We start from the raw sequence: 26536 nt of genomic DNA on the forward strand, positions 1-26536 counted from the left end.
CCAGAGTTCTGGGATCGAGTCCCACATCAGGCTCCCTGAGAGGAGCCTGCTTCTCCCTCTGCCTGTGTCTCTAACTCTCTGTGTGTCTCTCATGAATAAATAAATAAAATCTTTAAAATAAATAAATTTCACTAAATGTAAAGATCCATGTTTAGAAGCTTTGTTTGGAGTTTCTTGCTAAATAATGAAAAACAAAAGTCCATAGATCCCTTTGGGAAAACACTTGTTTTTCATATCACGGTAAAAATGGTCAAAATCAGGTTAACTGGGTGGCTCAACTGGTTAAGGGTCTACCTTTGGCCTAGGTCATGATCTCAGGTTCCTGGGATCAAGTCCCATGTTGGAGTCCCAGCTCAGAGGGAAGTCTGCTTCTCCCTCTCCTCTGCCCCTACCCCTCCTCTCGTTCTCTCTCTCTCTCTCTCTCCCTCTCTCTAATAAATAAATAAATACAATTTTAAGAAAATAAATTAAATGGTCAAAATAAATCCATGTGAAATAATATGGTGACAAATTGAAATTCATTCTTTTGTCAGCAAATACTGTTGGAAGGCATCTAAAGAACATTCCTGAAGATTTGAGCACAGAGTATTAGAATAAATGATACAGTACGTGAAGTTCACTATACAGCTGGATAAAGTGTTTCTAACATTGCAGCTTTGTATTTGCTAGATTGTTTAACGAAATCCACAAAAAACTACTAAAGGCTACTAAAGGAAAAGATATAAACTACTAAAGGCTACTAAAGGAAAGATATAAATATGTCATTTAATCAAAACATGACTTTTTAAAAAATGACTGGTTTAATTATTTTAAATTATTTTAAAATTATTTTTATTATTATTTTAAAAGACTTTTTATTTATTTATTCATGAGAGACACAGAGAGGCAGAGATATAGGCAGAGGGAGAAGCAGGCTCCCTGCGGGGAGCCTGATGCGGGACTCAATCCCAGGACCCCGGGATCATGCCCTGAGCCAAAAGCAGACGCTCAATTGTTGAGCCACCCAGGTGCCCCTTAGTTTATTATTTAAAAAAAATTTTTAAGTAGGCTCCACACCCAACACGGGGCTTGAACTCACGACCCTGAGATCAAGAGTCCTATGCTCTATCAACAGAGCTGGTCAGGCACCCCCTAATTTTTAAAAATATCTTATAGAAAAACTAGAAATACAGTAGTGCTGCTTTGACAGGAATTTTTCAAAAGGTAGGGGTGGATTTCCAGGTAAGTTACTGAGCAGGTTGGCGAAATGTTACAACTAAGATACTAAAGCATGCAGAGTGCTATAGGATTCATCCAGTATGGTCTAGAAACAGATCTTTTGATACACAGTGTTCTATTTTGTAACAAGATAGAGAATGACACTCCCATTGTCACTTTGGTACCACATAGAGGCTGTTTATTTTGTGACAAAGTCCTTAAAAGAGTTTTCAACCTAAAATATACACTTTCCTTTCCCACAAAGATATGTGTTTCAAATTTATCAGTAAATTTACTGAACGTCCTATAGCAGTCAGTGAACATAAAAAAAAAAAAAAATCCCAGGGACGCCTGGGTGGGTCAGAGGTTAAGCGTCTGCCTTGGGCTCAGGGCGTGACCCTGGAGTCCCCGGGATTGAGTCCCACATCGGGCTTCCTGCATGGAGCCTGCTTCTCCCTCTGCCTGTGTCTCTGCCTTTCTCTCTCTGTCTCTCAAGAATAGATAAATAAAATCTTAAAAAAAAAACAATTATAATAAACATACCCAATCTAGCTATTCAAGGTTAAACTGATATTTTAAGAATGAGGGAGAAAGTAACTGCTCTGGAAGGAAACTCAGTACATGGAGAGAACATTTGGAAAATGAATACATGTTTTTCACTGTTATGTAATTTTATTGCCAACAGTGATGTAAGCTGCATACCTAGAAAACCTCTCGTATCTCCACACTTACAAAACTGGGACTGAAATTTTCTACACTGGTTTAAAATCTCTCAAATGTAGAGTTTTTGTGGGTTTTGAAGACATTTGTTAAAAACGCAAAAGTACAAAAGGGTCTGGTTGGTTGGCAAGAAAAATGATTGATGGGCACCTGGGTGATTTAGTCAGTTAAGCGCTTGCCTTTGGCTCAGGTCATGAAATTAGTGTCCTGGGATCAAGCCCCATGTTGGGCTCCCAACTCAGTGGGAGGTCTGCATCTCCCTCCTCCTCTCCCACTGCCCCAACCCCTCTCGTGCTCTCTCTCTCTAAAATAAATAAACAAAATCTTAAAAGAAAGAACAAATGATCGCGATCAGGAAAGGTGACCGTTTACCAGCTGAATTTCATCAAAAACCATTGCATAATTGGTGGGTGGAATTGAAAAATGAGAATCATGATGTAGTAAGCCTAGCCAGTGGAATTTGCCTTCTGTTGCGGGCTGTGTCTCTTTGAGATATCTTTCTCATCTATGACAGCTCCTGAAGCCAAGTGCTGAAATAAACTAAGTTTAGAACCACACCTTTGGGTAGCTACATTACAGTGTTAACCTGGTTTTTAAAAAATTTTTAAAAATTTATTCATGAAAGACGCAGAGAGAGAGAGAGAGAGAGAGAGAGGCAGAGACACAGGCAGAGGGAGAAGCAGGCTCCATGCAGGAGCCCGACGCAGGACTCGATCCCGGGACTCCAGGATCATGCCCTGGGCTGAAGGCAGGCACTAAACCGCTGAGCCTCCCAGGGATCCCCAGGTTTTGTTTTTTTTTTTTAATGAAGCATATGCAATCACATTATCTTGTGAAAAAATTATTTATCATAACACTGTAGTGACAGTCAAAATCGGTTTTGTACTCTATATAAAAAGTTCGTTATTTGTAAATAGTTTATTTCAACCTTGTCTCACCCATGAAACTGTCCTTTTGTGTATGCTTTATAATATACATCATATATCAGTAGGGTAACACACATCATTTTGAAATTATAAAACACTCAAATGCAGAGAATACTGGCTCAAAATATTTTCATTCTAGGGATGTACAATCAAAAACGTTGGGAGAGGGGATCCCTGGGTGGCTCAGTGGTTTAGCGCCGCCTTCAGCCTAGGGCGTGATCCTGGGGCCCCGGGATCGAGTCCCATGTCGAGTCCCACGTCGGGCTCCCTGCATGGAGCCTGCTTCTCCCTCTCTCTGTGTCTCTCATAAATAAATAAATAAATAAATAAATAAATAAATAAATAAATAAAATCTTAAAAATAAAACACACGTTGGGAGACCAGGGCGCCTTGGTGGCTCAGTCGGTTAAGCATCCAACTCTCTATTTCGGCTGACTCGAGTTATGATCAGGGTTGTGAGATCAACCCCCGCCCCGCATCAGGCTCCAAGCTGGGTGTGGAGCCTGCTTGAGATTCTCTCTCTCCCTCTCCCTCTGCCCCCCCCATCCCCAGTCACGCAAGCACATGTGGGCTCTCTAACTCTCTCTAAAAAAAAGAAAAGAAAAAAGTTGGGAGACCCCTGCTTTTATAGTATCTACCTTGTTGTAAGCATCAACAAGATCATGAACGTAATGTGCTTGGCACATAACGAGTCCTCAGTAAGTGTCAGCTCTATCAGCATCCTCTATCTGAGCAAAGCACTCGAGGCAGTGTAAGATACGGTCAAAGGCAAGGACATCTGGGTGGCTCAGCGGTTGAGCATCTGCCTTCAGCTCAGGGTGTGATCCTGGGGTCCCAGGATCGAGTCCCATGTTGGGCTCCTTGCATGGAGCCTGCTTCTGTCTCTGCCTGTGTCTCTGCCTCTCTCTGTGTGTCTCTAATGAATAAATAAATAAAAGTATTTTTTAAAAAGGATATGATCAAAGGCAGGAGCCTTGTAGTCAGGCCAGATTGAATGGGCTCCCCTGACACTGAGTGAACGTGACCACATTATTTTCGCTGGGCTTCAATTTCTCACTAGTCCCCATCTCTTAGAGTTGTAAAGATTATGAGAGAGAGTGCACCTTTTTTTGGTAACAGCTTTACTGAAATATAATCCACATACCATATAATTCACCCTTTTAAAAGTGCACACCTCAGCGATGCCCAGGTGGCTCAGCGGTTGAGCGTTTGCCTTTGGCTCAGGACATGATCCTGGGGTCTGGGGATTGGGTCCAACATCGGGTTCCCTGCATGGAGCTTGCTCCTCCCCCTGCCTCTCTCTGTGTGAATGATGAATAAATAAATAAATAAATAAAATATTTTTTAAAAGTGTACACCTCAGTGATTTTTGGTATATTCACCTGGTTATGCAACCATCACCACTATCCAATTCCAGAACTTTTTTGACACCCCAAAGACAAACCTGTACCCATTAGCGGTCATTCCCCAATAGCTCTTTCCTGCCTCCATCCCACCTGCCAGCCCTAGGCAACCACTAACCTACTTTCTCTCTCTATGGATTTGGCTCTTCTGAATATTTCATATAAATGGAATCAGACAATATGCAGTCTTTTGTGTTGGGCTTCTTTCACTTAGCCTCATGTTTTTGGGGCCCCTCCATGCTGTAGCAGGTGTCATTATTTGATTCCCTTTTATGACCAAGTAATATTCCACTGCATGGATGCACCACATCTGGTCCATCCACTTATCCGTTGGACACTGGGATCGTTCCTACCTTTCGGCCGCTGTGCATAGAACTGCTATGAGCTTTCATGTAGGATTATGCACATTTAATACTTGGCACAGGGCCTGCTAGGCACTCAAGTGCCCAATAGCAACAGGTGGCTGTCACCCTTGTTACTAGGGAGTGCTATGTTGGGTAATGTGGGGCACAGGGTGTCTGGATTCGAAACAGAAGGCAGAAGGCACCATGGAAAATATTCACATACCACACAACGCTGCTGACAGCTGTCCCCTGCCCCCCATCCCCAAAAGAGTAAGGCAGCACGACGGGGAGGCAGGAGCGCAGACCCTGTTCCATCACTTTTGCTCTATCACTTTTGCGCTGTGTGACTCTGGGCAAGTCACTTAACCTCTCTGAGGCTTAGGTATGAATTGGAGATAAATACTGTCTTTTCTACATACCTCACAGGCTTGCCGCCTGGGTCAAAGAGATAATCAAAAAATATGAAAGCGCTCTGAAAAATCACAAGGGATTATTATTCCAAGCCTTACATATTACAGAAGCCCACCCACCCCTCTCGAGTAAAGTAAGGAAACACTTCGCTCTGTTCACAGTCCTCCTCTTTCCAGATTGTTCGCATTCTCTTCAAGATGACGTCTAGGCCTCCTCACCACAGGCCCTGCTGCTACTGCCTCCTTCTTCGCATCTATTTAAGGGCCGAGGGTGAGCCGCCTTGGTGAAAACCTGAATCCACATCAACAAAGGACCCGCAAGGCCTCTTTCCTCCCAAGTTGACATCTGCGCGACCTTCCCGGGGTGCCGCAGCTCCGGTGGGTTAGAGCGCCCTCGTGTGTCTCCACATGGTAACGCTTCAGGTCTTGTCCGGAATGTGACATTTTCACAGCAGTGTCATATAATGGGTTCTGGATTTTTTTTTTTTTCCCCTCTAGTCACACTTCAGAGCCCGTGCTTGACACGGGGAAGGCAGTTAAGCATTGCAGCCCAAATCTGAGGAAGCTTAATGTTTGCTCCAGGGCTTCAAGATTTCTTTGTGCTCCCTGCACACCCATTTCTCAGCCGTTTTGAAAAACTCTGCTCCCATCGTTCACAGATGTCAACTCAGGCCTACCACCTTCTCCTGCTCCAAGCTTATCCTGCTCCTGGAGCAAGATCGTAACTTTTTTTAAAAGATTTTATTTATTTATTCATGAGAGACACAGAGAGAGGCAGAGACACAGGCAGAGGGAGAAGCAGATTCCCTGCAGGAAGCCCGATGTGGGACTCGATCCCAAAACCCCGGGACCATGACCTGAGCCGGAGGCAGGCGCTCAACTGCTAAGCCACCCAGGTGCCCCAAGATCATAACTTTTATTCTCTAAAATATACATCCCGGGGATCCCTGGGTGGCTCAGGAGTTAAGCATCTGCCTTTGGCCCAGGACATAGTCCTGGAATCCCAGGATTGAGTCCCACATCGGGCTCCCTGCATGGAGCCTGCTTCTCTCTCTGCCTATGTCTCTGCCTCTCTGTGTGTGTGTCTCTCATGAATAAATAAATAAAATCTTTAAAAAGAATACATCCCACTTTACTGAAGGACTGGGGGGAGGGGAGAGTAATTCCAAAATACTAGGAAAGAATTTTAAAAGAGCTTCTAAGTAACTTGTTCTATCAGGCAAGGAAAAAGTATTCAGAATGTTAAACCTTTCACAAGAGTATCCTCATATAAAGACCTAACACTTGGAAAGTGGAAAATGACAACCAGAAATGGTCACGCCTGGCAGTGTGTGCGAGCACACGAACACACACTCAAGCATACACTCACACACGCGTTTACACACAGCCACACACTCTTTTGCTCAGTGGGAAAGGAACCTCCTCTCATGGCTTTCTCCTTCACTGAGAATCATGTCATGATATTAGTACAGGTCTCTGGGAGAAAGAAAACATTTTATTTCTAGAACCTCAAGAATGTTCCCAACTCCCTCCATCAGCCAGGATTATAGAAGCTGGAGGGACTTCCTTCCCGCATCCCACCTATTCCCCTCTTGCCTGTTTCATAGCTGCGGATTTTTCTAAATCTATCAGCCTCACTGGCAAACTCCACCAAAAGCCAAAGATACAAGTGCCTTTGGCTTCCCCCCAGGACCGTGTTCCTGGAAAGTGGCATACAAATTACATTTTTTGCAGATCATTTATCACTCCCCACTGACTTCTAAAAAGATAGGCCAGCCCCTCTTCACTGAGATCAAGTTTCAGTGTATGCCTAACACCTCAGCTTGAAGTTTCTCTGCCTCCTGCCACCCCTTCTGACAGTTAAACCACGCCTGAAAAATGAAGAAATAACCGACGAAGACGACAAAACATTAAGTTCTAGTTCAAGTAGTCCAGGATCTGTAAACAAACCCAGAAATACATCAGAGAGGCTATCTGGAAAAGACACCAGGCGTCACAATTTGAAATGCAAATACCCATCCTGCAGGCAACTTTGGGGGAGACCGTTTCCAGAAGCTTAAGGGATTTTTGTCCCCTCGCTTGGGAAGGGGCAGCCACTTCAGGTGATAGGCATCTTCATTTTAGGGGGTCAGTAACTGTCCCTTCTGCTTTCAGCTACTTCTACCCCCTCCCGGCTCTGAAACTCCAGAGACCCTCTCTACTGTCATAGAGACAGAGTGCTGTGGCTCTGGGGAATCCGTGTATGCAACTGGCTACCTAGGGTAGGAAGTACTTGCTAAGTAAAGATGGAACCAGTTGTTAGGGAGGTGCCATGGCTTCGGTCTCTGGCAACAGACCCAGGCAAGGGCACGTGCGTCATGGGTGTGTGGTGCTGGTCAGGCAACTGCCTTTGCAGTCTTTGGAATGGAACCAGAGATATTATTAGTGCTGATAGGGAACGGACTTGCCTGCTCAGTGATGAGGAAAGTTAATAGTCCAAGCATTCTTCCTTCCTGCATTCTCCGTGCTGGCATTTTGATTAAAAAAAAACATATATCGCTGCAGCTGTTTGCATATTCTGGAAGTGTGTGTGCATGTATGTGGTTTGGTGTTTACAAATTTGGGGTTATGAAGGGGAGTTTCCAGAGCAACGGAAGTAGCTGCTTGTCAGTCAGGGTTCATTTTGAAAATGAAAGCCTGAAAGCTTGGGGCCCACTCTGAGCCTGGGCCTGGTCTCTGAGGAGTCAGCAAAGGCCAGGAGGTGGCTTTGGCTGGTTGGCTCAGTGAAGCAACTACTGGATCACTCCTTTACTTTTTATGAATCAATGAAATAGGAGTTGTTTTTGGTGTCCTGCAGGTTCTGAGGCAGAGATGTGGGAGCGGGCATGGGGGTTCCAGCAGCAGATGCAGCCCCCAACACACGCACACACAGTGCCCCCTCCACATACACACATTTTCCCAGGCTGCCGAATCAGAGCAAGGTAACAAATGTTTCTCACGCCTCTACTAAGTGCACAGGATAGTGTGACGGAATTGTCAAAGAGTTTCCAGTTTAGCTGGCCTGTGGGAGCAAAGGAAAAGAAACACAACACAGGGCAGTCTGTGCTGGGTGCCAAAGGAGGAATACAACCAGCCGGCTGGGAGGGGGAGAGCCATCACTCTGGGCTAGGGTAATCCAAGGAGGCATACTGGAGAAGGTGGAAGCTGAGGCCAACCTTAAAGGACAAGGAGAATTTCCTAGACAGAAGCTCTGAGGGAGGACGTTCTCTTTTTTAACCTTTTTAAAGCTTTTATTTATTTATTTATTTATGAGAGACACAAAGAGAGGCAGAGGCACAGGCAGAGGGAAAAGCAGGCTCCCTGTGGGGGAACCTGATGTGGGACTCCATCCCGGGACCCCGGGATCACACCCTGAGCCAAAGGCAGCCACTCAATCACTGAGCCACTCAGGTGCACCCTGAAGGAGGACATTCTAGAAGAGGAGAGCAACTTCAAGATATGCTCAGGTTAGGGCAAGTCCCTCTGTTGGGCTGGAATCTGGGGCTTGTGTGAGTGATCTACAGTTGATAAGCCTGGCTTGAATGCCAGTCCCTTGGTGCCAGAACAAAGGCTACGGTGTCACACAGACCTGCTCTGCTACTTCCTGCTGAGGGACCTTGAGCAAGTGGCCTGACCTCTCAGCAAACTGGGGACAGTAATCACACTTAGCTTTTGACGTGGCTGGGAAGATTCAAAGTGTTTGTATCTATATATCTACATCTATCTATCTATCTATCTATCTATCTATCTATCTATCTATCTATCTAAATATATGGCATCTAGCACAGTGCCTGGCACATAATAAATGTTCCAACATTGATCACAAATGCATAGGCTGTCAGGAAGGAAAGCTCAAGATATTTAGGGCAAAATATTTGAGGGCCAAGGAGGAAAAGCCTCTGATACCTTCCATCATGGTGGCCCAGTGGAGTGAGCTGGCTTGGCTTGAGACGCCCATCCCCTTTGACCTAGACTGTTGGGACAGTCTCCTGGCTTCTAGTCTCTGCCGCTCCCAGTCACCTTCTGAAACGCCACCTTAATCATGGCTTTGTCCCTCTCTGACTCAAGAATCTTCTTTCAGGGTCTCAGTCGCTCAAAAACTGAACTCCCTAACATGGTGGGGGGCAGGAGGCAAGACCTACCACTTCCTGAGGGCAGGCAAGAGCAAAGAGAAGGCCACTGTTAGAAGTGAAAAGGCAAACTATCCTCAAGGAGACCACAGGGACACACCCCTGAAGAGGGCAGGGCATTCCCGCGGCCACTGGCTGCTTCTTGGCGGTGACCTGGGAGGATTAAGAGGGGAGGCCGGAGGGCCGGGCAGGGACCCGCGGGGGGGGGGGGGAGTATGCCTTCTCCGTTCCCCGCCAGAGCTTCTGCCTAGACCCCTGTCTCCGTTTCCGCGGCAGGAATCCCGGGCAACCCCGCGCTCTGCGGGGAGGGTCAAGGCCAGACAAAGGGCAAGGCGGGGGAGCCCGAGTCCCGGGCCGCCTCGGCGAATCGAGGGGCGGGACGAAGGCGGCTCGGGGACAAAGTGCAGGAGATAAGAGGGAAGGGCGAAGGCGGGGGGCGGGGAGCCAGCGCCCTGGAGCTGCAAGATCGGGCTCCCGGAGGCCTTGGCTGCTAGCCGAGCCCTGCCCGCCGGGGAGGGGGCGCCCTAGAGCCTCTTCACCCCGGCAGCTGCGGGGATGCCGAGAAGCCGGCGGCGCGGCGCCCAGGGCCCGCTCGCCCCCACCCGGTGCCCGCCCCACCGTGGCGCGCGGGGCCGGAGGCGGGGCCGCCCGGCGCACCTGGCCGTTCGGGGCGGGGCCGCCCGCGACCCGGGACCGGGGAGGTGGCGGCGGTCCCCGCGGGGCGCTGCAAGGGCTGGCCCCGGGGACCCGGCCGGAGCTCCCACACTCCACGCCCCCCACCTCCCGCGCGGGGCCCTCCCCCGGCTCGCTGGCTCTCTCCCTCCCTCTACCCTCCTTTGCTCCCTCCCTCCGAGCCCAGTTGCTCAAGCCGCTTCCTTCCCCAACGCCAGCGCCAGTTCCTCTCCCGGAGGGGCCCGGGAAGGGCAGCGGACGCTCGGCACTGGAAGCGCCACGGCGGCGGCGGCGGGACCATGGCCGAGCCCCGAGGGACCGCGAGACGGGGGCCCAAGGCCTCCCTGGTCGCCACCGCGCTGAGCCCGCGGAGCGCCCCGCCGCCCCGCCCCTCGAGAGCGGACACCGGCAGCCTGGGCAGGTACCGGGGCCACGCCGCCGTCGCCTCCCGGGACCCCCTCCTCCACGGCTCGCTGATGCTCTCGGCGGCGGCGGGCTCGGGCCGCCGGCGGGGAGCGCTGCGGGAGCTGCTGGGGCTGCAGGGGGCGGCCCCCGCCGGCCGGCTGTCGGAGGAGCGCGCCGAGGAGCAGTCCCCCGCCGGGTCGAGCGCGCAGAACGCGGCGAATGGGCCAAACGGGCCGGGCGGCGGCGGGCTGGGCCTGGAGCCCCACGAGCACGCGTGGATACTGGCGGCCGCCGAGGGCCGCCTTGAGGTGCTGTGGGAGCAGCTGGAAGCCGAGCCCGGGCTGCTCCTGCGGGGCGACCCGGTCACGGGCTACACGGTGCTGCACTGGCTGGCCAAGCACGGGTGCCACGAGGAGCTCATCCTGGTGCATGACTTCGCCCAGCGCCGGGGCTTGCAGCTCGACGTGAGCGTCTCGGGCAGCGGCGGACTCACGCCCCTCCACCTGGCGGCCCTGCAGGGCCACGACATGGTCATCAAGGTGCTGGTGGGCGCCCTGGGGGCTGACCCCACGCGCCGCGACTACAGCGGCCACCGGGCCTGCCACTACCTGCGGCCCAACGCGCCGCAGAGCCTGCGGGAGCTGTCGGGGGCCGAGGAGTGGGAGACGGCAGGCCGCAGCGAGCGGAACAATGCCAACAACAACAGCAGCGGCGCCGCCCCGTGGACGCCGCGACGGTCCCCGAGCTCAGTGGGCACGAACTCCGCGGAGACACAGGCGAGAGCGGCGGCGGCGACCGGCAAGGAGAAGAACTACACGGGCAGCCGGGTGGCGCAGATTCAGGGCCTCCTCCGCCAAGTGTTCCCCTTCTTCCAGGACCGTTGAGGGCGACAGACACTGGAGAGCGCGGAGGGACGGCGACGCTGCGTCGAAGCCCCTGTCTCGGGTTGTCTTGGGCCGCACCCCAAGGAGTGGCAGCTCTGGCCGCAGCCGAGTGACCGGCGAGCAGCGGACCACCTACAGGTTTGTCGCAGATGCCTGTCCCGGGTCTCCCACGGTCATGGGCCAGAGACCTGGGGACCAGGACGCGCCCTAACCGAGATGGAGAGCGCAAAGGCCAATCTGTCCTGGCGCCGAGGCCCAAGACTGGGGACTAAGGAGTTAGGGGCAGGAGTGTGGTCCTGCTTGGCAGAGGAAGAGTCGGGCTTCCAGGAGCCGTTTCTGGGCAGGCAAAAGCTCAGGGTATTGGGAAGCACTTGCTAGAAGAAGGAGTTAAGACTGTAAACCACGGATACAGAGGAAGCGCCCAGCTGAAGGCTGGACTCTGCTATTCCTGCCGGGAGTCGTCCTTACCCCCCAGCCTGCTCCGAGACATCAGGCTTTACCGGTACTTGTTCTAATGTAGCACCGATGACTTCTTAAGCATATTAAAGCGGGGTATGTTTTCCTTTCACATGACAAAGCTGTCCTTGGGGTGACTTTCCCTCCCCCCCCCCCCATTAACCACTGAGTGTGCCAAGCTTTCTACATTCGCAGGGAAAAGTTCACCAATCCATGGCCCTGAGCTAGTGATCGGGCTGCTCTGGACCTCGTTCCCACAGCAAATGGCCAAGCCACCCGCTGGCAGGAGCTGCATTCACCTGGGCAAACAGAGTTTGCCTGTCTCCTGGCTCTTTGGCAGCTAGGTCCTGCTTCCGGCACAAGTCTCATCCCAGGCCAGTTGTCTGTAAGGGGGGGGGGGGGTAAAAAGGGAAAAATCTCCAAATGTACATTTCTGATGTTTTGTGGTGAGTCCTGTAATTTACCTTGACTTCTGCCTTCCTGTGAGACACACCCACTGACACCTTTTCCAAGACATAGGGCTTTAATCATCAGCATTGCCTTTTAATTACCTTTAATATGTAAGTTGTAGTTTGGAAAATGGCTCCCATTCAGAAATGGTCTGAATTGAGTGGAATACAGGAGGGTTGACTTTGGCTGAGAGGAGGAAAAGCAGTTGGTGGCCAGGGACCCATGCTGCCTTAAAGAATAGTGCATTTTCAACATAGCGCTGTATCCCTGGAAGCTTGGGGTGCTCTTGCAATGGACTGTTGTGTCCCCAAGCCCTCCCATCCCTGTCCTTAAACACCAGGAAGAAATTGAGTCATCACAGAGCACAGCCCAGAAACACTACCCTGAGCGAATCCATAGAAGTTTCCCTCTCTGCTGGCGGGCCTGTCTGCCCCCCTAGTACCTCCTCTGTGCTCATAATGGTCCAATCTTCTCTTAATAACCCATTAGATTCTTCTCATCCATGAAATGATCCAAAACCCCCTATCAGTGTTTTTAGCCGGTCACATGTTTCTAGGAACTACACCTTAAAACATATTTACACAGTGTGATGTAGCAATAACTGCATTCTCAATGAACTTCTCCAATGTCTGAAAGGGAGAGGGCGATTGGTTCTGGATTCTGGCAGTTGGCATCAGCATCTGGCATAACTCCCTCCACCCCCGGGGCCAATTTTATTTCTTTTTTTTTTAATTTTTTTTTATTTAATTATGATAGTCACAGAGAGAGAGAGAGAGAGGCAGAGACATAGGCAGAGGGAGAAGCAGGCTCCATGCACCGGGAGCCTGATGTGGGATTCGATCCTGGGTCTCCAGGATCGCGCCCTGGGCCAAAGGCAGGCGCCAAACCGCTGCGCCACCCAGGGATCCCCCGGGCCCATTTTATAGTTTATTTTTTAAGAATTTATTTATTTATGAGAGAGAGAGAGAGGCAATGAGCTGGTGGGAGGCAGAGGGAGAGGGACAAGCAGACTCTCCGCTGAGCGGGGAGCTGTCCCTGGGGCTCCATCCCAGCACCCCGAGATCACAACCTGATTGGAAGTCAGACGCTTAACCAACCGAGCCACCCAGGCGCCCTGCCCGTGCCCATTTTATAGATGCAGGGCTGCGGTTTCCGCTCCACAGTCGCCCTTGACAGCTGCCAAGGCCGGTCGGGTTTGATGAAGACTGCCAGGACGGGGCCTTCTTGCCAAATGGCTGGGTCTACAGGCTCCTGGCTCGGAGGGAAGAGTGGCTTGTGCCTTTGCCCAACATTCAAAGGACACTGAGAACAGTAGTCCCCTCTTCATGGGAAAAGGCTGAACCTAAGCATCATAACTATGAGCAGATCTGGGGACCGGAGACAAGCATCTACCCTGCTTTTTCCAACATGAAAACCAAGGCAGCTGGGGGATTTGAAAGCTCTTTCTGTCATTTCTCCTGCAGTCAGCTATTCTTCCCCACAGATTTTTCTCATCATGTGAAAGTGCCTAGCCTACCTCCTCCATGTAAAATTGAGGTTTGGCTGCAGGGGACAAACTCCCATGCTGAAAACTCTCCGTGCCTAACATCAAGCCATTGGCATTTCTGGTATGCTTTTTGAGGCAAGACTGGTATGCTTACCCCAAGAGAAAGAACAAATTCCCTAAGAAACTGCTTTCCAGGGGAGCAAAACAGAGCTAAGCAGATGATACAAATCTACGTTCTTGTTCTCGTAGAGCAAGGGACAAGAAAGGAGATAGAAGCAGGGCTGTGACAGGTGAGCCTGGCAGTTGGGGGCGGGGGGAGGGGGGCTGGTTGCTGCACAGGCGCGGGGCTTGACCCAGGGTGAAAGATGCGGGAAAGGCTTTCCTGGGAGGAAGGTAAGGCCAGATCTGAGGTTCCAGGGGTGAGTGGGAGTTGGTCAGTGCAGAAGCAGAGGGGCCTCTTGGCAGAGCCCTGGAGTATGTCTGGGAGAATAGAGTGAGTACCAGGAAATGGAAGTCAGCCCTCACGGCAGGAAGGTGGGAGCTGGAGTCACTAAAGGCAAAGCTGAATAAGTGGCTGGGCGCTCAGATCACCCAGGGTCTCATCGGGCCTGCTAAAAGAGGAACCCAGGTTTTAACCTAAAGGTAGCCAGGAACCCAAAAAGGTTTCTAAGCAGAGAGGAGTAACCTGATGGGATTTTAGAAAAGTCTCTCCAGCAGGCAGTCACACAGAGGATGGGATGTGCCAGGAAGCAAGGGGACAACTGGGGTAGGGGTGGGAGGATGGAGCATCATGCAAGCAAAGCATTTCTGGAGAAAAGTCATGCTTCAGCTGAGACGTGCAAAGGAGCCTGTGGGGAGCACTGGCTTTCAGACTTTTATCCCCCCGTAGAATTTGCTGTCGGAGAGTTTACCTCGGAGTCCCACGTGTAAAACTGGCAAACACAGAGGCGAATAGATGGTAGCACACGGTGACGCCTGGAGCAAAATCCAAAATCACTGGTATGCCCGGCCAGCGGCTCAGCCTAACCTGAGTTTGAATGCTGACTACTGGTGAGTGACCTTGAGCAGGTCATTCACGCCTCTGTGTTGTGCTTTCCTCATCAGTAAAAGCAGACAAATACAATCTCCCTAGTAGGGTGCAGAGGGTTTGAGATCATGGATACGCATCACCTAACACACTGCAGGACACAGAAAACAGGTAGCTGTTTGGAAGAATTTAAAGGTGTTCAGCAGGCTATTGTGGTAAAACTAGTTTCTCTGCCATGGTGGTCCGGGAAGGATCTTGTGGTTACCTGTGTTAACCTCTCTCTAAAATGTGTGCACACTGATTACAAGTCCTTGTCTCTCTGTGCCCGACAAGTGGTTGCTCCCTCTGCGATGTTCTTTACAACCTACCTACTTTGACTTTATTTATTTATTTATTTGAGAGAAAGAGAGCACAGTCAGGAGTTGCAGAGGGAGAGGGAGAGAGAATCTTAAGCAGACTCCACACTGAGTGTGGAGCCTGATGTGGGGCTCGATCTCACAACCCCGAGTAGAAACCAAGAGTCAGACACTTAACCCGCTGTGCCACCCAGGCACCCCTGACTTTATTTTTTTTTTTAAGATTTATGTTCCTTATTTGAGATAAACAGAGAAGAGAGAGAGAGAGAGAGAGAGAGAATGAGAACAAGCAGGGGGAGGGGCAGAAGGAGAGGTAGAAGCAGACTCCCTGCCAGGCCTGGAGCCCGACCCAGGGCTCTATCCGGGGCTTGATCCCAGGACCGCAGGATCATGACCTGAGCCAAAGGCAGAGGCTTAACAAACTGAGCCACTCAGGAGCCCCTATACTTTGACTTTAGACAAGATCAAAGCAAGCTGACTTGGCTTGTTCTCCAGCCCACAGAAGTAAAAGCAGCAAGTTAACAGGGGCCCACCATATACTAAGTATGTTAGATATTGTTTCCAGATAAAGTCATAAACTAGAGTCAGGGCTAAACCCGAAATCCTCTGAAGAGGGTAAATGCATACAAGTGCTTTATCTCCTGACCCTACTATCTACACAAATGCCTCCTTCCATCCCTGACCCTACATTCCACACCCGGCCTCCTGAGACCTCTTCCCTCTTTCCATTCATGTTAAGGAAGGAGATGCCTGTCTCCTCTCAAGATGTGACTCTGGCTCTCCACACCAGCTCCTCCCAGGGCCTAATTCTGTCACTTGTCCCTCTCTCCTGTCTCTAAACTCCCCATCAGCGTGGTTCAGTGTAACAAACGTTTATTAAGAAGCCAGGCTCTTGGGGGCAGGGAACAAACGGGCTCAAGTCTCTCCCTGCCACACTGCCCCATCTTCTGGCCCAATCTCCTGAGGCTCCCTCTCCTCTTCACAGCCAGTGCTCTCCAAAAGGAGGTCTCCTCCCCTCACTCTGTCCAGCTCCTTACTTCTTAATCTCTCCTCAACCTTCCGCATCCAGCTTTCCACCTCCACCATCCCCACACAGTTCCTTCCACAAGGCTCTCCAGCGATCACCTCCCAACTGCCAAATTCAAGTCCTTAAGTCACTTCTTGGCCTCACCAGCAGCCACTGTTGGCTACTTTCCAGTCCTTGAAACTCTCTTCTCTACTCTTCTGTGATCTCTGGCAGCTTTAACTGCTGGCACTTACCAACTTGAAGTCTTAGCAAATCTTTCTTTTCACTCGACCTTCTCTGTTCTCTCCCCAAGATTTTTTCTCCTTTCCCGCGTCCCCCCCCCTTCTCCCTCCCTCTCTCCGCTCCAGTCACAGGGGTCTCCTAGCTATTCCTTGAAAGAGCCATGTCCGGGCTGCCTGGGTAGCTTAGCGGTCGAGTGTCTGCCTTTGGCTCAGGGCGTGATACTGGAGTCCCGGGATCAAGTCTCACATCAAGGCCCACATCGGACTCCCTGCAGGGAGCCTGCTTCTCCCTCTGCCTGTGTCTCTGCCTCTATGTCTCTCATGAATAAATAATAAAATCAAATCTTTAAAAAAAAGATTGTATTTATATATTCATGAGAGACACACAGAGAGAGGCAGAGACACAGGCAGAGGGAGAAGCAGGCTCCCTGCAGGGAGCCGGACGCGGGACTCGATCCCGGGACTCCAGGATCATGCCCTGGCCCGAAGGCAGATGCTAAACCGCTGGGCCACCCACGGATCCCTATAAATACAATCTTAAAAAAGAGAGAGAGACATGTTCTTCTGAGCTCTGGGATGCCTACGTACTGTTCCCTCTCCAGAAACACTCTTCCCTCTATTCCTTGCCCCCTTCACACGGCCCACTCCCCACTCATCCTTCAGATGTTAGTCACCGCCTTGGGGAGCACCTCTTGCCCCTTAGGCTAGGTTGGCACCTCACTCATTCTACTCCTTTCCTTTTTTTTTTTTTTAAGATTGTATTTACTTATTTGAGAGAGAGTACGCAGGAGTGGGGTTGGGTAAAGGCAGGGGGAGAAGCAGACTCCCCGCTGGGCAGGGAACCCAATGCAGGACTCTATCCCAGGACCCAGGGATCATGACCTGAGCCCAAGGCAGATGCTTAACCAACTGAGCCACCCAGGCTCCCCTTTTCTGCTCCTTTTTCATAGTCCTTATTACACTGGAGGAAATTATTCCAGCAGTTATTTAATTACTATCTCCCCCACTACCACTACACTGATATTCCAGGAGGACAGGAACTGAGTCATCTTATTCATCACAGTATCCCTAGTTCCTGGTAGATGGAAGGTGATTCATAAATCAATGTTGATTGGCAATGGAATCATAAATTTGAATTCAAAAGCACTGGAAACAAAACAAGAAATAGATAAATTGGACTTCATCAAAATTAAAGACTTCTGGGCTTCAAAGGACACCTGTTGGAAAGGTAAAAAGACAATCCACAGAACAGCAGAAAATATTTGCAGAAGTATATCTCATAAGGGTCCAAGATCCAAAATATATAAATAATCCTACAACTCAATAACAAAAGAATATAAACAACCTGCCTTACAAATGGGCAAAAGACTTGAACAGACATTTCTCCGAAGAAGATGCATATGAAATCTCCAACAAGCACTTGAAGAGATGCTCAACATCGTTAGTCATTAGGACTTTGTTTTGGTTTGGTTTGAGGGGGAGGGGCAGAGAGAGAGAGAGAATCTTTTTTTTTAAGGTTTTATTTATTTATTCATAAGAGACACACACACAGAGAGAGAGATAGAGGCAGAGACACAGGCAGAGGGAGAAGCAGGGTCCACGCAGGGAGCCCAACATGGGACTCGACCCCAGGACTCCAGGATCACACCCCGGGTTGAAGGCAGGCACTAAACCGCTGGGCGACCCAGGGATCCCCGCCCCCAGAGAAAGATTCTTAAGCAGGCTCCACACTCAGCGTGGAGCCCAACATGGGGCTCTATCCCATGACTCTGAGATCATGACCCGAGCCAAAATCAAGAGGTGGATGCTTAACCGATTGAGCCACCCAGGCATCCCTGTTTTGTGTTTTTATAAGGAATCTCTAGGCCCAAAGTGGGGCTTGAACTCATGATCCCAAAATCAAGAGTCGCATGCTATACCAACTAAGCCAGCCAAGTACCCCAGCATCATTAGTCGTTACAGAAATGCAAGTGAAACTCAGAATGAGATACCACTTTATATATACTAGGATAGCTGTTATCAAAAAGGCAGATTAGGAGCACCTGGGTAGCTTAGTTGGTTAAACATCTGCCTTTGGTTTGTCATGATTCCAGGTTCCTGGGATTGGGCCCTGAGTTCAGCTCTGCTTGGCGGGGAGCCTGCTTCTCCTTTTCCCTCGGCTGCTCCCCCTGCTTGTGCTCTCTCTCTCTGTCAAACAAACAAACAAATAAATATCTTTTAAAAACCAGATTATAACAAGCATTGGGCAAAGATGCAGAAAAATTAGAACCCTCATACTCTGCTGGTAGGAATGTAAAATGGTGCATCCCCTTTAGAAAGCAGTCTGGCGGCTCATCAAAAAGTGAAACATAGAGTTACCAATGTGATATTGTGATTTATAATAAATATATATTTGGTCTTGACCCTGTTCCAGGCCCAGAGCCCCTAAACCTTTGGAATTTCCTGTGATAAGAGTGAGCATGGTGTCTTTTGTTATGTTAAGCAGGTGATTTTTGGAAAGCCCTTAAGATGAGGGCTAGTTGCCAGGGGAATCAACTTTGATAATAGGAATGGAACTTTCAGTACCTCCCCGCAAAACCTCCTGGGAAGGAAGAGGGCCTGGAGTTTGAGTCCATGGTCAATTGCCAATGATTTAATCAACTGGGGCTATGTTATGCTTCCACAAAGACCCAAAAAGACAAGGTTCAAAGAAATTCTGGGCTGGTAAACACATGGAGGTGCTGGCTGAGTGGCACCCTGGAGGGCATGTCAGCTCTGAGCCCATTTCCCATGCCCTGCCCTATGCATCTCTTCCATCTGTCTCTTCCTGAGTCATATCCTTTTATAATAAACTCGGGACCTACTAAGTAAAATGTTTCTCTGATTTCTCTGAGCTGTTCCAGCAAATTAATCAAACCTAAAGAAAGGGGCCATGGAATCTGCAATCTATAGCTGGTCAGTCAGAAGCACAGGTGACATCTGGGTTTATGACTGGTATCTAAAGTTGGCAGAGGAGGGGGTGAGTCTTCTAGGATTCCTCAACCTGTGGAATCTGATGCTCTCAGTAGATAGTGTCAGAATTAAGTGAAATTGAGTTAAACTGTAGGATACTCAGCTGGCGTGGGAGAGTTTCTCCTGTAGCATGGGGAACCCCGCCCCCAACACACACACACACACACACACACACACACACACACACATGTTGGAATTGGTACAACAATCTGTTTACTATATAACCCAGAAATTCCATTCCTAGGTATCTACTTAGGAAAAATGACTTTTTTTTTTAGATTATTTATTTATTTATTTATTCATGAGAGACACAGAGACAGAGGAAGAAGCACAGGCAGAAGGAGAAGCAGGCTCCATGCAGGAAGCCTGATGCAGGACTCAATCCCAGGACCGTAGGATCATGCCCTGAGCCAAAGGCAGATACTTAGCTGCTGAACCACCCAGGAGTTCCTTACCTCAGAGAAATGAAAGCATATATCCACACAAAAACTTCTATATGAATGTTCATAGTGACATCATTCATAATAGCCAAAAGGTAAAAATAACCCTAATGTCTATCAATAAATGTCTATCAACAGATAGATGAATGGATTAACAAAATTTGTGGTTGCCATATGATGGAATATTATTTAGCCAAGAAAAGGAATGAAATTCTGATATATGCAACAATGTGGATGAACGTTGAAAAGGTAATGAGAAGCGAAATAAGCCAGTCACAAAATACCTCCTATTATATGATCCCACTGATATGAAATGTCCAGAATAGGCAAATCCATAGAGACAGAAAGGAGATTAATGGTTTCCTAGGGCTGTGGAGGAAGGGAGACTACAAGTTGATAGCTAAAGGGCAGGGAATTTCTTTTCGAGGTGATGAAAATGTTCTAAAATGGACTATGGAGGGGTGCTCGACTGGCTTAGTTGGAAGAGCATGCAAGTCTTTTCTTTTAAAAATTTATTTAAGGACGCCTGGGTGACTCAGCGGTTGAGCACCTGCCTTCGGTCCAGGGCATGATCCTGGAGTCCGAGGATCGAGTCCCGCATCGGGCTTCTTGCGTGGAGCCTGCTTCTCCCTCTGCCTGTGTCTCTGCCTCTCTCTCTCTCTCTCTCTCTCTCTGGATCTCTCATGAATAAATAAATCTTAAAAAAAAAAAAGAAAAGAAAAAAATTCCAGTAGAGTTAACATATGGTATTATATTCGTTTCAGGTGTACAATATACTAATTCAACAATTCTATACATTACTCAGTGCTCATCAAGATAAGTGTACTTTAAAGAGTCCAAGCGTTCATCAACTGATGATGACTGGATAAAGAAGATGTGGTATATACATACAATGGAATATTACTCGGCCATCAAAAAGAATGAAATCCTGGGGCCCCTTCGTAGCTCAGTTGGTTAAGCATCCGACTTTGGATTTTGGCTCAAGTCATGATATCAAGGTTGTGAAATGGAGCCTTAACACTTAACTGGGTCACCCAGGTGCCCCAAGCATGCAGCTCTTGATCTTGGGGTTGTGAGTTCTAGCCCCATGTTGGGAGCAGAGATTGCTTAAATAAATAAACCTTTAAAATAAATAAAAATTAAAATTTTCAAAAAGTGACTGTGGTAATGGTTGCACATAACTGTAAATATACTAAAAACCACTAAACTGTATATTTTTTATTGATTTACTTATTTTAGAGAGAGAGCATGAACATGAGCAGAAGTGGGGGGCAGAGAGAGAGAGAGAGAGAATCTCAAGCAGACTTTCCATTGAGCACAGAGCCCGACACTGGGCTTGATCTCATGATCCTAAGATCATAACTCTTAGATCATGACCTGAGCCAAAATCAAGAGTTGGACACTCAACTAACTGAGCCACCCAGGCTCCCCTACACTTTATTTTTTTTAACTGAAATATAGTTAACATACTATATTAGTTTTAAGTGTACAATATAGTAATTCAACAATTATATATATTACAAAATGCTCATGATGATAAGTGTAGTTACTATTTGTCAACCATACAAAATTATTATAATATTATTGACTATATTCCCCATGCTGTGTTTTTTATCCCTGTGATTTATTTCTTTTATATCTGAAAGTTTGTACCTTTTATTTTTTTTAAGTAGGCTCCATGCCCAATGCGGGGCTTGAACTCACAACCCTGAGATTAAGAGTCACCGGCTCTACCGACTGAGCCAGCCAGGTGCCCCAAAATTTGTACCTCTTAATCCCCTTCAACTATTTCTTCTGTCCCACTACTCTTTCCCCTCTGGTAACCACCATTTTGTTATCTGTGTTCATGAGTCTGTTTCTATTTTGTTTGTTCTTTTGCTTTTTAGATTCCATATAAAAGTGAAATCCTATGGTAATATCTTTTTCTGACTTTTTTTTTAAAAATTTTTTTTTATTTTTTATTATTATTATTATTTATGATAGTCATACAGAGAGAGAGAGGCAGAGACACAGGCAGAGGGAGAAGCAGGCTCCATGCACCGGGAGCCTGACGTGGGACTCGATCCCGGGTCTCCAGGATCGCGCCCTGGGCCAAAGGCAGGCGCCAAACCGCTGCGCCACCCAGGGATCCCTCTTTTTCTGACTTATTTCACATGGCATAACACCCTCTAGGTCCATCCATGTTGTCATGAATGACAAGATTTCATTATTTTTTATGGCTATGATTCCATTGCATATATATCCCACAATCTCTTTTACTGATGGACTTCAGTTGCTTCCATATCTTGGCTATTATATATAACACTGCAAGAAATATAGATGTGCATGTATCTTTTTGAATTAGTGTTTTCATTATGTTTGGGTAAATAACCAGCAGTGGAATTACTGGATCATATGATATTTGCGTTATTAATTTTTTAAAAGATTTTATTTATTTATTCATGAGAGACACAGAGAGAGAGAGGCAGAGACACAGGCAGAGGGAGAAGCAGGCTCCATGCAGGGAGCCCAATGTGGTACTCGATTTCAGGACCCCAGGATCACTCCCTGAGCCAAAGGCAGATGCTCAGCCACTGAGCCACCCAGGTGCCTGTGTTAATTATTTTTTGAGGAACCTCCATATGTTTTCCATAGTAGCTGCACCAACTTACATTTCTGCCAACAGTGCATGAGGGCTTCCCTTTTCTCCACATCCTCCCCAACACTTGTGATTTCTTGTCTTTTTAATACTAGCCACTCTGACTGGTGTAAGGTGATATCTCTTTGTGGTATTGATGATGAGTTATGTTGAGCATCCTTTCATGCATGTGTTAGCCATCTGTATGTCTTTGGAAAAATGCCTATTCAGGCCCTTTGGCAATTTTAAAATCAGACTATTTGGGGTTTTTGTTTGTTTTTAGTGTTGAGTTGTATGAGTTCTTTATATATTTTGGATATTAACGCCTTTTCAGATACATCATTTGCAAATACATTCTCACACTCAATAGGTTACCTTTTTCTTTTCTTGATGGTTTCCTTCACTGTGCAAAAGCTTTTTACTTTGATATAGTTGCAATTATTTAATTTTCCCTTTTGTTTCCCTTGCCTGAGGAGATAGATCTAGAAAAATATTGCTAAGACTAATAGATTACTAAGAGATTACTGCTTTTTAAAGAAGATTTATTTATTTATTTATTTATTTATTTATTTATTTATTTGAGAGAGAGAGAGAGAGAGTGGTAGGGTAGGGGCAAAGGGAGAGGGAGAGAGAGAATCTCAAGCAGACTCCCCACTGAGCATGAAGCCAGATGTGCAGCACAATCCCACGACCCTGAGATCATGGTCTGAGATGAAATCAAGAGTCGGATGCTTAACCAACTGAGCCACTCAGGTACCCTAGGTGCTTTTTTTTTTTTTTTTTTTTGAGTCTTATGGTTTTAGGTCTTACATTTAGGTCTTTAATCTTTAATTTTGAGTTTATTTTTCTGTATGGTACTAGAAAGTGGTCCAGTTTCATTCTTTTGCATATTGCTGTCCAGTTTTCCCAACATTATTTTTTGAAGAGACTGTCTTTAACCCATTGTATATTTCTGCCTCCTTTGTCATAGAAGAATTGGCGATATAGGCATGGGTTTCTTTCTGGGTGCTCTATCCCATTTCATTGATCTATGTGTCTATTTTTGTGCCAGTACCATACCATTTTGATTACTGTAGCCTTGTAGTATAGTTTTAAATCTGGGATTGTGATACTTCCAACTTTGTTCTTCTTTCTCAAGATTTCTTTGGTTATTCAAGGTCTTTTGTGGTTCCATACAAATTTTAGGATTATTTGTAGTTCTGTGAAAAACACTATTGGTGTTTTTATTGGGATTGCATTGAATCTGTAGATTGCTTTGGGTAGTAAGGACATTTTAACAATATTCTTCCCATCCACGAACATGGAATGTCTTTCCATTTACTTACATCATTTTCAGTTTCTTTCATCAATGTCTTAGAGTTTTTCAGAGTACAGGTCTTTCACTTCCTTGGTTAAATTTGTTCCTAGGTATTTTTTTCTTTTTGATGCAATTGTAAGTGGAATTGTTTTCTTCATTTTTCTTTCTGTTATTAGTGTACAGAAATATAACACATTTCTGCATATTAATTTTGTATCCTGCAACTTTACTGAGTTCATTTATTAGTTCTAGTTTTCAGTAGAGTCTTTGGAGTTTTCCACATATAGTATCATGTCATCCACAAATAGTGAAAGTTTTTTTCTTCTTCTTCTGTTCCGTTCTTCTTTTTTAGAGAGTGTGAGTGGGGAGGAGGGGCAGAGGGAGAGGAAGAGATAGAATCTGTTTTTAACATTTATTTATTTATTTATTTATTTATTTATTTATTTATTTATGAGAGAGAGAGAGAGAGAGAGAGCAAGAGAGCACATGAACCAGGGAGGGGGAAGAGGGGAAGAGGGAGAAAGAGAATCCCAAGCAGGCTTCACACTCAGCAGAGAGCCTAATGCAAGGCTCAATATCCCAACCCTGAGATCATGACCTAAGCCAAAATCAAGAGTCGAATGCTTAACCCACTGATCCACCAAGGCATCCCTTTACTTCTCCTTTATCTATTCGATGCCTTTAAAATTTTTTAAAAATTTATTTATTCATGAGAGACACAGAGACAAGGCAGAGACACAGGCAGAGGGAGAAGCAGGCTCCCCACAGGAAGCCTGATGTGGGACTCAATCCCGGAACTCCAGGACGATGCCCTGAGCTGAAGGCAGATGCTCAACCACTGAGCCACCCAACTGTCCCTATTTCAATGCCTTTTATTTCTTTTCCTTGTCTGATTGCTGTGGCTAGGACTTCCAGTGCTATGCTGAATAAAAGTGGTGAGAATGAACCTCCTAGTCTTGCTCCTAATCTTAGAGGAAAGGCTTTCAGCTTTTCACCATTGAATATGATGTTAATTGTAGGTTTGTTATATATGGCCTTTATCGTGTTAAGGTCTATTCCCTCTAAACTCACTTTGTCAAGAGTTTTTATCATGAACAGATGATGAATTCTGTCAAATGGTCTTCCTGCATCTATTGAGATGATCATATGATTTTTATCCTTCATTAGGTCAATGTGGTGTATCATGTTGATTGATTGGTGAATATTGAATAAACCCTACTTGATCATGGTGAATGCTTCTTTTAATGTATTCTTAAATTCGGTTTGCTAATAATGTGTTGAGGATTTTTGCATCTATGTACATCGAGGATATCGGCCTGTAATTTTCTTTCTTTCTTTTTTTTTTTTTTTTTAGTGCCTGACTTTGGTTTTTGGGTAATGGTGGCTTCATAGAATGAATTTGGAAGGATTCCTTCCTCTTCTCTTTTTTGGAATGGTTTGAGAAGGATAGGTATAATTCTTGTTTAAATGTTTGGTAGAATTCACCAGTGAAGCCAATTGGTCCTGGGCTTTCATTTTTTGGGAGTTTATTTTTTAAAAGGTTTTGTTTATTTATACATGAGAGACAGAGACGAGAGAGAGAGAGAGAGAGAGAGAGAGAGAGAGAGAGAGAGATGCAGAGACACAGGTACAGGGAGAAGCAGGCTCCATGCAGGGAGCCTGACATGGGACTCGATCCGGGGTCTCCAGGATCACACCCTGGGCTGAAGGCAGTGCTAAACCACTGAGCCACCTGGGCTGCCCATTTTTAGGAGTTTTTGATTACCAATTGAATTTTGTTACTAGCAATTGGTCTGTTTAGATTTTTTATTTCTTCCTGATTCAGGCTCAGAAGATTGTATGTTTCTAGGAATTTATGCATTTCTTCCTGGTTGTCCAATTTTATTGGCTTATAATTTTTTTTATGATAGTCACAGAGAGAGAGAGAGAGAGACAGAGACAGAGAGACAGAGAGACAGAGACACAGGCAGAGGGAGAAGCAGTCTCCAAGCACCGGGAGCCTGACGTGGGATTCGATCCCGGGTCTCCAGGATCACGCCCTGGGCCAAAGGCAGGCACCAAACTGCTGCGCCACCCAGGGATCCGGCTTATAATTTTCTTAGTAGTGTCTTACGATTCTTCATATTTCTTTGGTTGTAACTTCTCCTCTTTCATTTCTTATTTTATATATTTGAGTCCTCTCTTTTTTTCTTGATGAGTCTGGCTAAAGGATTATCAATATCATTTATCTTTTCAAAGAACCAACTCTTGGTTTTATTGATCTTTTCTACTGTTGGGTTGTGTGAGGGATTTTTCTGTTTTTTGTTGTTGTTGTTGTTGTTGTTGTTTTTTTAGTTTCTGTTTTATGTTTCCATTCTCATTCTTATTATTTTCTTCCTTCTACTAACTTTGGGCTTTCTTTGTTCTTTTTCTAGTTCCTTTGAGTGTAAGGTTAGATTGTTTGAGACTTTTTTCCTTGTATCTGGAGGTAGGCTTGTGTTGCTATAAACTTCCCTCTTAGAACTGCTTTTTCTGTGTCCCAAAGATTTTGAACTGTTATGTTTCCATTTTCATTTGCCTCCAGGTATATTTTGATTTCCTTTTTGGTTTCTTTGCTGACTCATTTGTTGTTTTGTAGCATATTATTTAGCCTCTACATATTTGTGTTTTTTTCCTGTTTTTTTTTTTTCTTATAATTGAGTTCTAGTTTCAAACCGTGTGGTTGGAAAAAATATTTGATATTATTTCAGTCTTCTTAAATGTATTGAGACTTGTTTTGTGACATAACATGGGATTTATCCTGTAAAATGTTCCATATGCACTTGAAAAGAATATGTATTCTGCTGTTTTGGGATGGTATGTTCTGTATATATGTGTTAAGTCCATTTGGTCCACCGTGTCATTCAAAGCTATTTATCCTTACTGATTTTCTGTCTGCATTATTTATCCACTGATGTAAGTAGGTGTTAAAGTCCTCTACTATTGGGGCACCTAGGTGGCTCAGTCGACTAAGTGTCTGCCTTTGGCTCAGGCCATGACCTCAGGGTCCTGAAATCGAGCCCCACATGGGGCTCTCTGCT

At 46.7% G+C, this 26536-nt stretch overlaps 1 protein-coding gene across 3 annotated transcripts in view; it reads left to right on the forward strand.

Moving 5' to 3' along the window:
* The first annotated feature begins 9352 nt into the window (after positions 1-9352).
* Positions 9353-26536, forward strand: part of SOWAHD (sosondowah ankyrin repeat domain family member D) — a 48229-nt gene continuing 31045 nt past the window's right edge. For 2 of the 3 annotated variants that reach the window (XM_041740714.1, XM_041740715.1), the window contains exon 1: positions 9353-11661. In XM_041740714.1, coding sequence (XP_041596648.1) covers positions 10120-11109 — 990 coding nt within the window. In that variant the 5' untranslated portion in view covers positions 9353-10119 and the 3' untranslated portion in view covers positions 11110-11661. Of the gene's footprint in view, positions 11662-11760; positions 12704-26536 lie in introns of those variants that run through there. The other variant, XM_041740716.1, reaches the window with a different exon arrangement.

The sequence above is a fragment of the Vulpes lagopus genome, chromosome X (genome assembly GCF_018345385.1).
Source record: "Vulpes lagopus strain Blue_001 chromosome X, ASM1834538v1, whole genome shotgun sequence".
NCBI lineage: Eukaryota > Metazoa > Chordata > Mammalia > Carnivora > Canidae > Vulpes > Vulpes lagopus.